Source organism: Scylla paramamosain, chromosome 18 (genome assembly GCF_035594125.1).
Source record: "Scylla paramamosain isolate STU-SP2022 chromosome 18, ASM3559412v1, whole genome shotgun sequence".
NCBI classification, from domain to species: domain Eukaryota; kingdom Metazoa; phylum Arthropoda; class Malacostraca; order Decapoda; family Portunidae; genus Scylla; species Scylla paramamosain.
In genome coordinates, this window is record NC_087168.1 from 14,512,517 (window position 1) to 14,525,021 (window position 12,505).

At 39.8% G+C, this 12,505-nt stretch overlaps 3 protein-coding genes across 17 annotated transcripts in view; 1 reads left to right on the plus strand and 2 right to left on the minus strand.

The window, feature by feature from the left end:
- Positions 1-1,578, minus strand: part of LOC135109137 (E3 SUMO-protein ligase PIAS2-like) — a 144,827-nt gene extending 143,249 nt beyond the window's left edge. For both annotated transcript variants that reach the window (XM_064020237.1, XM_064020241.1), the window contains exon 1: positions 320-1,578. The gene's annotated coding sequence lies outside the window, so the exon portion shown is untranslated. The remainder of the gene's footprint in view (positions 1-319) is intronic.
- The window catches only part of LOC135109139 (eukaryotic translation initiation factor 5B-like), a 41,894-nt gene extending 35,653 nt beyond the window's left edge, over positions 1-6,241 (plus strand). For all 5 annotated transcript variants that reach the window (XM_064020255.1, XM_064020256.1, XM_064020257.1 and 2 more), the window contains 3 exons: positions 1,606-1,858; positions 2,295-2,550; positions 3,418-6,241. In XM_064020255.1, coding sequence (XP_063876325.1) covers positions 1,606-1,858; positions 2,295-2,550; positions 3,418-4,962 — 2,054 coding nt within the window. In that variant the 3' untranslated portion in view covers positions 4,963-6,241. The remainder of the gene's footprint in view (positions 1-1,605; positions 1,859-2,294; positions 2,551-3,417) is intronic.
- Positions 6,242-6,454: 213 nt separating this feature from the next.
- The window catches only part of LOC135109140 (farnesyl pyrophosphate synthase-like), a 56,155-nt gene continuing 50,104 nt past the window's right edge, over positions 6,455-12,505 (minus strand). For 7 of the 10 annotated variants that reach the window (XM_064020263.1, XM_064020259.1, XM_064020262.1 and 4 more), the window contains exons 7-10: positions 11,710-11,742; positions 8,887-8,958; positions 8,161-8,358; positions 6,455-7,550 (exon numbers count right to left, since the gene is read on the minus strand). In XM_064020263.1, the coding sequence (XP_063876333.1) occupies positions 7,407-7,550; positions 8,161-8,358; positions 8,887-8,958; positions 11,710-11,742 (447 nt within the window). In that variant the 3' untranslated portion in view covers positions 6,455-7,406. The remainder of the gene's footprint in view (positions 7,551-8,160; positions 8,359-8,886; positions 8,959-11,709; positions 11,743-12,505) is intronic. The other 3 variants (XM_064020269.1, XM_064020267.1, XM_064020268.1) reach the window with 1 other exon arrangement.

Consider the following 12,505-nt stretch of genomic DNA (forward strand, 5'->3'; position numbering starts at 1 on the left):
CAACAACTCCCTCAAATTACTGGGCTATTAGAGAGAACGACACACACACACACACACACACACACACACACACTAGTAGTAACAGTAGTAGTAGTAGTAGTAGCAGTAGTAGTATAATGGTGTTAGTAGCAGTAGTAGTGGTGGTGGTGAAGGTTCAATTAAAAAGAATTGACAAAATGATACTAAAACAATACGAACATAGAATTAAATGCAATATTCCTTAAAACAACAGTGGGTAAAATAAAGCGTTAGGTTAGAAGAACAATGAGCACTACGCAATCACACACACACACACACACACACACACACACACCATTACCTGGCGTCAATTATCCGCGGTCTGAGGCTGGAAAATGTGTAGGCTGGAAACGGTGGTGGTTATGGGAGACTCTATTCAGTACAGAGAGAGAGAGAGAGAGAGAGAGAGAGAGTATCCACTTTCCTCACCGCAAGACTCGCTACTGAGCATCACGGTTTCGAGACGCTAAGTGAAGCAGAGTCGAGAAGGACAATGAAACAACTCGAAAGTGCGTTTATATATTTCTTTCTGTATTTTCTTCCGTCATGTGTTCGTAGATTAATATTACTAAGCCAATGATGTACAGTGCATTGTTCACTAGATGACTTTGCTGCATTTAGACGTTTTACTAGACTGGTTACGTAAGAAAAAAAAAGTTCCTTCATTGCTCCGCGACATAAAGTAGTACCTGCAAACTTCACTTCCATATTCAATAATTTCAACAAAGCGCAGTGTGTGAAAACATGCGCATCAGGAAATTACTGGACTTTTTTTTCACATATATAAACTTCACTTCCATATTCAATAATTTCAACAAAGCGCAGTGTGTGAAAACATGCGCATCAGGAAATTATTGGACTTTTTTTTCACATATATAAACCGTAACAAAACATATTTTCGTTGCCCGAGATCATGCATCTTTCCGGATAGCTATAATATGGCTTGACAATTTACGTATCACTAGAAAAAATTCGTGTATCTCTGTATCCCAACATATTCAGGTTACACTTTTTTTTTTTTTTTCCAGATGTTCAACCTGAAATTTTATGTATCACTGGAAATTCTAGTGTATCTTATTCCAGCATATCAGCTTACTATGCGGTCCTACTAGTTTCTAAATGTTGCAATGAGAGATCGATTGACTGACATATTTACCGCAACAACTGAGTCATATCCGTGCCACAAAAGAATCAAATCAAGACAGCCATAGGGACTTTCCTTCATCCAGTCATCAAAGACCAACGTTTTAGAAATGAATAATTTTCGGTCCTAAACAATAACATACGGTCATTTTAGAATACGATCTTTAGTTTTTAAGTCCTCTAGTTCGCTGAGAATAATCATACTTTTGATAGATTGTCAGCTGATCAGAGGGGTTAAGAGAAAGAGAAAAGCGCTAAACACAGTATTCAATGTTGTTTCTCGAGATAGAGGAAGAAACGTTTTAGAAATACTCTCGTTTAAGGATACAGTCCCTAGTATTAATCAGTAAAAGTCAGTATACATACGTTTCTTGATTACTGACTATATAACTCAACAATTGACCATATTACTCAGCAACTGACTACACATATTCCTCCACACAGGCACGTGGATAGAGCCGGAGACATGCTGGGCAGGGGCGGGCGTGTGGACGGGGCTGTCGGCGCTGCTGTGTGGCCTCTCAGGTGTGGTGGCGCATTGCTTCTGGTACAAGAACTTCAGCATCAAGGCCTTCCTGGTGACGTCCGTGGTGTGCGTGGTGCTGAGCGTGCTGGCCATCGTGCTGAGCATCTACGCCATTGTGAACAGACACAAGCACTTCCAGACCCTGCTTGACCAGATGGACGAGCATTCGTGGTAAGAGAGAGAGAGAGAGAGAGAGAGAGAGAGAGAGAGAGAGAGAGAGAGAGAATCCACGCTCATGAAAATATAATTAGGCTGCAGGTGAATCCCTTACCAAGACAGGTAAAGCGATTGCCTTCTTAACCTTGGTGAACATGCACCCTATAGGTCTCAGGTAATGCTCACAGGGTACATCAGGCCACTCCATTCATAACATGGGCTTTCACCTCTCGGTTTCTCTCCTGTAGCAACGAACATAATGAAAACGAGTGAGTGTAGGAAGCAGAGCTTCCACCAGCTTTCAAAAAAGAAAAAAAAAAATCGAATAACATAGGCCATTCCATTCACAACACAGAAACTCACTTCTCAGTTCCCCACCTTTAGCGACTGATATAATGAAAATTAGTGTGTAGGAGGGGGTTAACATTAATTCATCCGCTCGCCCACACAGGTTCCAGCCGTATGATCTGAACCAGGAGCATCGTCTCACCCTTAACATCAGCGCTAACTTGCTGGTGGGCTTCTTCCTGGAGCTGGGTCTGGCGCTGTGGTCCTCGCGCGTGGGCTGGCGCGGCGTGCAGTCCCCAGAGTTCAGCGCCTCCAACACCAAGCGAGACGTAGACGCAGTGGACCAGCGCAGCGTGACGCCCCTCCCGTCCCGCCCCGGCCAGCAGGTGCCCCTCGCCGCGCTCTATCAGCTGCTGCAGGTGTGTGACCCCTCTGGAGTGGGTAATAAGGGCGGTTTCTCAACGAGTGACTAGGCAGAAGTACCTGAAGGGTCAAAATTGGAATATCGGTTCATTGGAGGCTCATTGGAAATAACCAAGATGTCAGTGAAATACAGATTTTTGTATTAATGATAAATAGCAAAGAGGAAGTGGTAGAATGGAAGCTATGGAATCTACTGTTATGTTAATATATTTTTGGAATGATTAACGTTTACATGGTCTTTAAATATACAATATCACTCGGTATTATCTAAAAAAAAAAAAAAAAACTTTCTTAAGGTAAGGGAAGCCGACCAAGGCAATCCAGGTAATTCAATGCAAGGTACATAATCCACTTTTTTTTTCTCTCACTCTCTCCACGAGACTTGAATTCTTTACATGCAACTCAGTCAGTTTTACATCTCTTATCAGTTGCAACTCTCCTCCACTCAAAATTTGTAATGGTAATCAGAGTAAATGCTTCTTTGTATAGTCTTAAGTGTATTCTGGTTATCTTGGATGCTACTGTTGCTCCTGAGTTGTAACTACCATCAAGGTTTACTGATTTTGTCAACGTTTATTTTTGTCATCTTGAAAATTGGGAATTCTTTCAAAAGAGAACTATGGATAATTTTCATAAGTGGAATAGCTGATAAAACTTCAACCCTTGCTGTTCATTGGGAAAAGTATAACAAAGATCTGCAAAGCTGCCCGCAATGCATGACCACTGTCTGAGTATTGGGTCATTACTAATGTTCTTTTTTGCAGGTTTTGGTAACATTTGAAAAAAGCAGTAACAGTTCATATTAATGTTCCAAATGTATCACAATTGTTTTCATTTGTGTAAAGCCAATTATCTTCTGACAGGCTCACCCAGAAATGTTGGGGAACAAAAGTGTGGAAGCTGGCCTGGTGCCCCCCTGGATGTCCAGTAGCCTTGGGGACCATCCAACTCACCACTCTATGGACTACCAGGAGCGAGTGAACAGATTCCTCTCCCACGCCATTGAGGACCAAAATCCTTGTCTGAGTAGACCACTGTCAGCTCTCCTTAGTGAAACCAGAGACAGCGCCTCAACTTCAACCTCAAGCGGTGGGAGATGCAGCCCAGCAGACACCCTCCCTATGCCCCCTCCTGATCAGCCACCTGGAGGAGGACAGAGGAAGGAGACCATGGAAAGAGAGATGCAGGAAAGATATGCTTCCAGTGAAAGAAAGATAAAACAAACACATGTTGACAAACTGCCTAATGGACACTCTAGTAATGAGAGGAAGGTAAAGGAGACTCATGTTGACACACTGTCAAATGCAGACACCAGCAGTGAGAGGAAGATGAAGCAAACTTATGTTGACAGACTTCCAAATGGACCTCCCAGCAGTAAGAGGAAGGTAAAAGAGACACATGCTGACACACTTTCAGCTGGAGACACTGGCAGTATGAGGAAGATAAAGGAAACACATGTAGACAAACTGCCCAATGGACACACAAGTAGCTACAAGAAGGAGAAAGTAACACATGTTGACACACTGTCAAACAGAGAGAGTAGCAGTGAGAGGAAGGTAAAAGTAACACATGTTGATACGCTGTCAAATGGAGACACTGGAAGCATGAAAAAGTTGAAAGAGACACATGTTGACACATTGTCAATTGGAGACACTGGCAGCACTAAGAAAGTGAAAGAAATGCACGTTGACACATTCAGGAGCAGGAGAGGTTCAGAACACAAGCCCAAGGCACCTGTCCCAGTAGTAAAGAGGAGTGAAAGTTTAAGATCAAATGAGATATCAAATAAAGGTTCAGTTAAAGATGAGCCTACAAATAATGTTGAAGTTACTGTTGAGAAAAGTCGTAAGGAGAAAAAGAGCGAAGTGGAAAGTGAAACCTCTCCTGTTGCTACAGAAGCAGTTGGTGAAAAAAGTTGCAAGGAGGAAAAGAAGGGAATACAGAGTGAAACCTCTCCCACAGCCATTAAGGAAGTTGCTACTGAAAAAAGTCACAAGGGGGAAAAGAGTGAAGTGCAAAATGATATTTCTCCCATGGTTGTTAAAGTGGAAAACACTAGCAAGGAAGATATGACAAAACCGGTTACTGAGGCAACTGATCGTAATGTTCCTAGTAAGAAACCAGACAAAGCTGAAAAACCCAAGAAGAAAAAGACTAAGAAAGTTTCTGAGTCCAGTAGTCAAGAAACAAAACCAAAATCAAACACTGAGGAAGTGAACTGCCACACTGCAGAAAACACAGACACACACAAAAAAGAGAAAGAGGAAAGAAAGGTAAGAAAAGAAAAAAAGGAAAAGAGAAAAAAAGAAAAAAGTAATGATGAGAAACTAAAAAATGAAGGCAAGTCTGATGACTTCTTATCTCTAACCTCTAGCATACAGCCTCCTAGTGGGTTTGAAGATACCTAGAGCTGTATACGAGTTGTGAAGAGCCAGTTTAACACTAAAATCTACATCCTCCTCCATTGCATACTACCCTGTTATTCCAAATCCAGTGCTCATTTTTAACAAAACTCATTGCCTGGTCAGCTGAAGAGTCAGTGGAATGGCCCACAACAATGTGCATATATGTATAGAAGATATAGGGTCTGAGGTTTGGCCCTCCCTTCACAACCCTTGATACGGGTCTTAGCATCTCTTCTGCTCACACTATCCCTCCACAATGTATATATTCTCACACTATCCTTCAGTAATGTAAATATTGTTTTTCTATATATACCTACATGTTCTACAAAATTTCAGACTGTGTAATGCCATGATTTCTTAACATAAGACTGAAATTGCATGCTATTAGCAACTATATAAAACTGGTCCCACTTCCATGGGTCACTTGTCAAAAATTATATAAAAACCTACCTTAGAATAAATAAGATGTTCTACAAAATGTAGTTATGACACAGGATGAGTTTTGAAAAAAAACATATCCACATAGAAACCATAGCTTGTGATATCATCCACATTATTATGTACCCCATAATGTACTAGTTTTCAAATATTCAGTAGACACTACAGTATTTCTTGCTTTTCATATATGTGCTATTATTACCCTTGTAACCATGCTGGTTATGAGGGAGGATTCAGAAATCAAAGATGAAGGACAAAGAGTATAGGATGACATAGTCACTGATGTGTTCTTCCTTCATCACATTTACTACTCCTCATATATAAAAGCATTTAACTTTATCAAGATTTTATGTATCTTTAAAGTAAGATGTATATTCTCTCTGTGCATGTTACAGCTATATTACTTTCCCTATTTATCTGGGATTTTTATGCATTGTAAATGTGTGTATATACCATGTTCGTGTAAGTTTATCACAAAAGAAAAACGACAGTATTGGAAACATATGTATGAATATTGTTAGTTTACAGTTACAGTATACTATTGGATCAAAGTGTAACATCATATACAGTTGGTGGAACTCCTGATTTGTTTTTGAGTATTAAATGACAGGACAGGCCATAACAATTTTGGCTCAGTACTGTAAAAATACAATTGGGTAAGAATATATGTACCAACACACTTTCTATGTGTCAGTTTCCATCACACAAAGCCTCAATCAGTTATTGTCTTTTAATGTCCAGTATTTTTCTGGCAGATGCCTGTGTCCAGACAGACTGGTTGGACATTGATGTAAGCCAGGAATTAGGCATCTGTATAATCGTTATAAAATCTTGAGTTTAAATATATGGTTTTATCATTCTCCACTACTATGAGTTACGGAAAAGTACACTAATACTTTTAGTATATTACAAGTGAGTGAATATTCAGAACTTGTATGATGCAAAATAATTGCAGAAGTAACAGTTTACTTTGAATTATCTTACCTATACCAAAGAAAACATCATATCATTTTCAAGAGCAGATTTCACAACCAGAAAATGTATAGATGAGACAGAGTTGTATGGTGGTAGATTTTAATGTTTATAGTATAAGTATTCCCCCCTGGAACTGGGAAAGAAAAATGGTCATCAACAACATGAAATTTACTTAATCTAAAATCCACAGGGAGACAACAATAAACACCCGATGGAGACCATCACTGTGAGTTGCCTCCTTAAGCTTCCCACCCCCTGCTAAGGGAGGAACAATCTCAATCTCACTCCCAACACCATCACCAGTAGACACACGCACACACATGCACACATCCAAAGTTTCTTCCTTCTTAACACTTGGCATAATGACAAGAATAATTGCACAAGCAGCCAAAAGAGTTGCACTCTTCAGTGTCTTCCAGACTCAGCAAAACATGACATGAGTAACCCAAATATACACAAACAGGGGGTGGTCACTTCACACACAGCCTGATGAAAGAGAGGCACACACGGAGCTTCCCTATCCACCTGCTGTGAGAGACAGCACACCCAAAGCCAAGAGTATAGAGACAGCCTGTCACTGACTACATGGGAGACTGATACTTGTCTACATATAACTGTAAGTGAACAGTTTTAGCCTGCCTTTGCTAACACTACAGGACACTTCTCTCATGCATCTCAGTATATACTTCCAAGGGAGCACCACAAATTACAGTATGGATATTACTGGACTGTATGATGAGCTAATGTTCCTAAATGCTCATACTTCTTCAAAGTGACCTCGTTCCTCTGCTTTGTGGAGTATCACTAATGCTGAAACCAATGTCAAGTTATGAGAAGTAACAACAAAAAGTAAACATCACTTTTGATTATTTTGTGCAGAAACAATATAAAGCAAACTATATAAAAAAAAAAAGCTAAATGAGATTGGGATCCAATCCTAATGATTTATTCCACACTGGACAGTAAAGTGGAAAAAAAAAGATGCTGATCACAGGCTCTGGTAATTCATCGGGTTGTCGTACACAGCGAGTGGTCTAGCTGGACCTCTTGTGTATCTTGTCCAGGAAGTTGAAGAAAACGTTATGGTTGAGGCCGCGGGAGATCTGCTGGATGTGTGTGCGGATCATGGACGATGTGGACTCCTCGTAGGCGCGGTATGTCGCTGGCAGATTCAGCTCCTGAGGATGAAATTATCATGACTCTATGCAGACTTTACTGCAGCTGGAGATATTCTTGATGGCATTATTTCTCTTTTTACCACTTTTGACATGAGGCATCACTGAGTAAGTCTCTCTTCTTTTTCCCTCATATTTTTGTAGCCCTTGAAGTTTTATCTATCTATACCCAAAATAAATGTCACCATACAGGAAGTTAGCAGAGACAAGTTGTCCATATCCATTTATGTACAAAACACACACACACACACACACACACACACACACACACACACACACACACACACACACACAAAACATTCTATAAGACCAAATTAAAATTCATATTGGCCCTTGACCTCTATGATGAAGAAAGGAGAGCCTTGGCAACCATCCTTATAAGAAGATAAGTTGCAAAAGCTTACCTATTTGTATGAAAATCACCATGAAGTACTTTCTTCTTTTTTCTCATTATCATTCCATAATTTCCATATCACAACAATTTCACTACATCCACTATCTTTAATGAATGCCACTCAACAGATTTCTTTCCTGTGACATATCTTACAGTTATGCACATTTTTAATTTTGTCTTGAAGATGGGAAAAGTAAAAAAAAATGCATGTCGCCTTACCTTGTACAGCCCCTTGATCTTACGGATGCTCTCCTCCTCCGGTACACCGTAGTGTTCCTCCATGACGAGCCGCTGTGAGGGGGACGCCCGCTGCAGCGCCACCACCGACAGCCACGTGCACTTGCCCTTCCCAATGTCTGTCCCGATTTTGCCCGTGATGGAGGAGTCCCCGAAACAATCCAGGTAATCATCTTGAACCTGTGTAAAATGAGGTGATATTAAAGAAACTAGTACTAAAAATGCTAAAATGTTTAAAAGAGCTAGAAATCCATCTATCTGTTTGTATTTGTCTGCTATAAATGATACAGAGGTGGCCAACAAATGGTAATTAAGTCTTTCATTACCTGAATATCATTTGCTTTATGTCCCTGCCCAAAATCACACCAAATCTATTCAACTGCCCAAAAATTCTTTCAATAGAAATTGATGCTAAAAATGTTACAATGTTTGAAGGAGCTAGAGAGCCCTCTACCTGTCTATATTTAAATTATCTGAGACCAGTTTCCATGAGCACCCACAAGATGGCTATAACAGATGACTCTCTATTCATTCCTACTTTTACCTCTCACAAGTTACAACATTCTATAATTCTTCTTGCTTGTTCTAATGCTCTCATTCTTCTCTCATCCCTTTCTCTCACATATTCCAGCATATGAATATTCTTGCATGCTCTAATACTTTCACCAATTTCTCTTGCACACTCCAGCCCTCTCTCTTCTTACTCACCTGGAAGAACTGTCCCATCTCGACGAGGATGGTGCGTGCCTGGCGGTGCAGCTCCCGGTCCGTGATCCCAGCCTGGGGCAAAGGTGCAGCTGAGGAGGCGCTTCCAAGCAAGTAAATGCAGCTACCCCATCGGCCCACCACATGACTGACACTAATGGTATGAGTTGTGGGTTACTGAACCACACAGCAAAGTCTACACTGACAGGGCCAACTTTGTACAGGAACTATGACTCACTAGTAAAATTGAATGACAAGATGTTCATTAAGTAGACACTATTCAAAAGCAAATCATCCTTGACTATACAAAAATATCAAATAAATCCTGTAAAGTACAGCTGCATGAATCTTCTGGAATATCCCATGGCAGACAATAAAATAAATTTGGTGTTTTGAGCTTTTTTTTCTTTTTTTGGGATAACAAATTAATATGTTAAGAATGTGAGTACAACTGAACAAAGAAGACAAACAAAAATTCTACCACTTTTAAGTATTTTAAAAAGTATTTATATGATAGTTTCTTTACAAATACTTGCAACACTAAGAAATCAACTAATTTTCCACAACAAATGGTCACAGAGAGAAATTCTAGGACCCAGTCACAACTTGCTGTGGTCCTCAGCAAACCCTTTCATGTACAAATTATCCTGAACAGGGAGCCTGTTTATATTAAAAAACAATTATGAACAAGTAAACATGCTGTCAACTTCTGTATACAAAATATAATGGTATGCCTTCAGATTCATCCATGAGGATCAGAGACCTGTGTTGTCTGAAAGCATAGCTACTTCAAAAGGGATATATAATAATATTCTTCAAAGGCTAAACCACTGTATACTAAAACTTCTGTCTGTGACCATGTTCATGAATATGAGTTACACTGAGGAGGGATGTGGAGCATCTACCATAACTACCACCCAGAGGACAGGGAACAAGCTACATGCAGGGAAGAAAGGGCAAGGTGCACCAGGGACTGTGGTCTCAATACAGTTGATACACGTCTGCCACCCAAGCCAAGCTAACCCTTCCTGGAGGACACAAATCCCTGCCCAGCCTTGAGAGCCACAAGCTTATCCACACTAATGCTGTGCTGCACACTCACTTCATAGGATATGCTAAGTGAGTGAGGCAGGAATGTATGTAAGGGAAGACTCTTCCACTTCAAACACTGCATATGCTCAGGCACAGTATTCATAAAGATCTCATTGCATAAAACAGTAATTCTAAAAACTAAACATATAAAAAATTTCAGCAAGCTTAACAAAGAATGGGAAATGTTTTAGCCTAGAGTTCTCTTCATAGTGAAATATGTGATTTTTATTTTATACATCTTTGTTAAAATATATCACCTCAATGAAAAACGCCTTTACAAGATGGACATATCAAAAGGAGAAAGTTTTCTCCCACTGTGATGTTGAGTTAATAATAATAATGCAGCACTCCACACATGGATGTGGTCCATATCAAAACTGGGAAAAGGGAATGGAAAGACGCACTTAAAAAAATAAATAAATAAAAATAAATAAATAAATAAATCAGAATCTGTGCTGATCCTACACCACAGTTATCCTTCCAGTGTGGCATTCCTACATGATGAAACCTGAATTATTGAAAGTATAACAGCTAACATACAAAAGAGGAACTTTCAAGAACAAAGCCTTATTGATTATATAATGCCATCTAGAAGTTTTCTTACTTTGTCTGCAAACCTTGCTTTCAAAGCTCTTAAATTAAGAAAGTTCAGTCAACAAATGAAATTGATATATCATGATGATAAAAAGAGATGAAAGACTGTGCAAGAAAATCAATAAGCAATGAACAGTAATCACTCTTCTCTATAGCTCTGGAATGCCTACTTAAAATTTGCTAAGTTTCATGCTAAGGTGATTCATAAAAAGCTTTGAACAAGAAAAGATGACATAAGATGTAATATTTTCCTAATAATCAACCATGACTATGGATCTTCAGATATGCTATAGCTAATGTCAGCAACAAGTAACCACACAAGTTCTCATCATCATCATCAGAGGCCCAACTGTCTGTGCTTAGAAGAGGGAAACAGAAAGAAAAGGAAGAATAAGCTGCCCAGGGAAGATTTCAATACATACACAGATATATACTGTACATGAACCAAATACACAAAGCAGTGCCCCACAAAATGCCCAGTGCTGGTGGTGGAAGAAAAACTAGAGAGTGACAACAACAACTTTTGTGCACCCGTGGAGAGAAAAGAACCCCAGAAAATAAGGCTTTTATACAGAATCACAGAAGTCAGGCATAGAATCAAGGGTCAGACCATGGTCTCTCCCTCCATCTGCCTTGTGTTCCATAGCAGCTGCTCTGTCCAAAGCCACTGCATCAGCTGACATTTGTATACACTCTACAGGACACATCAAGCAGCAGACACAAACACAGGAGTGAGAATGGAGTTGAACACCATGGTCAGTACTCAATGCTCTCTAGTCTGACATCTAAGACTCCTATGAAGCCTGTGTGTCACAAAGGCCTGTATTCAGAAATGCTCTGCTCTCTCATCACAACTATTTTCAAGAGCCACAGAGATGATTAGCTGGGTTCTCAAGAGTGTTTCTCCTGTTAATTTTGTAGGAATCTTGTTAATCTGTCACTAAAATCATACAAACACTCTTAAAAAGCCAAGCAACTTCATCTAAAGGGTTTTGAAAGTAGTGGAAGAGCAGTGCAGAAGTGTTTCAGAATATGGTCCTAAAGGGGAGAGGTGATGGGTTAGAGCATTAGTGAAGGAAGTTTCAAACATTAGCAACTGCAAGGAGCATAAGATGGACGACTCGTGTGTGTTTAGCTTACCACTCGTACGTTATCAGTATTTCTTATCCCCGCCTGTAATCAAACAAAACACAGATTCATCTCTAGGCCTCAAAACCTCCAAATAAGTGACCCTGAAGAGAAGGAGACAAACAATGGTGGACTTCTCATGTGAAACTTTGTGATGATACAGGAGGGCAGTACATTATTTTCTCTTATACATCACACTGTTGTAAGTTAATTTTATCTCAACTGGCTGTTAAATGATCTTACAATGATATTTCTACATTTTTCATATTCATTCCTCATGTTTTGAAAGGTCAACAGCCTCTCTCTCTCTCTCTCTCTCTCTCTCTCTCTCTCTCTCTCTCTCTCTCTCTCTCTCTCTCTCTCTCTCTCTCTCTCTCTCTCTCTCTCTCTCTCTCTCTCTCTCTCTCTCTCTCTCCCTCTCTCTCTTCAGGGTCTCTGGTCCAAATGAATGACTCATATAATACAAAATATACTATATATACTTCACTGTTCTCAACAAAAAACTACAGATTTCAAACATAACACAGTCAATGCTCCACAAAGCTAGCACAATAACTACAACCTTGGCATACCAACATTATCTGTCAGACACTGCAAAAAACTTGAATTAGGTATAAGGTAAATGAGACATTGTCAAAACACATTGGAACTGGAAATGGAAAACAAACAGAGAATAATGCCAGATGGGACAAGCTAAAAATGCTTATTAAACATAACTTACACTTACTTTGCATGCTTTAGTGTGTGTGTGTGTGTGTGTGTGTGTGTGTTCTGTATTTCCATTAGTTCCTCAGGAGCAATGTGTTAA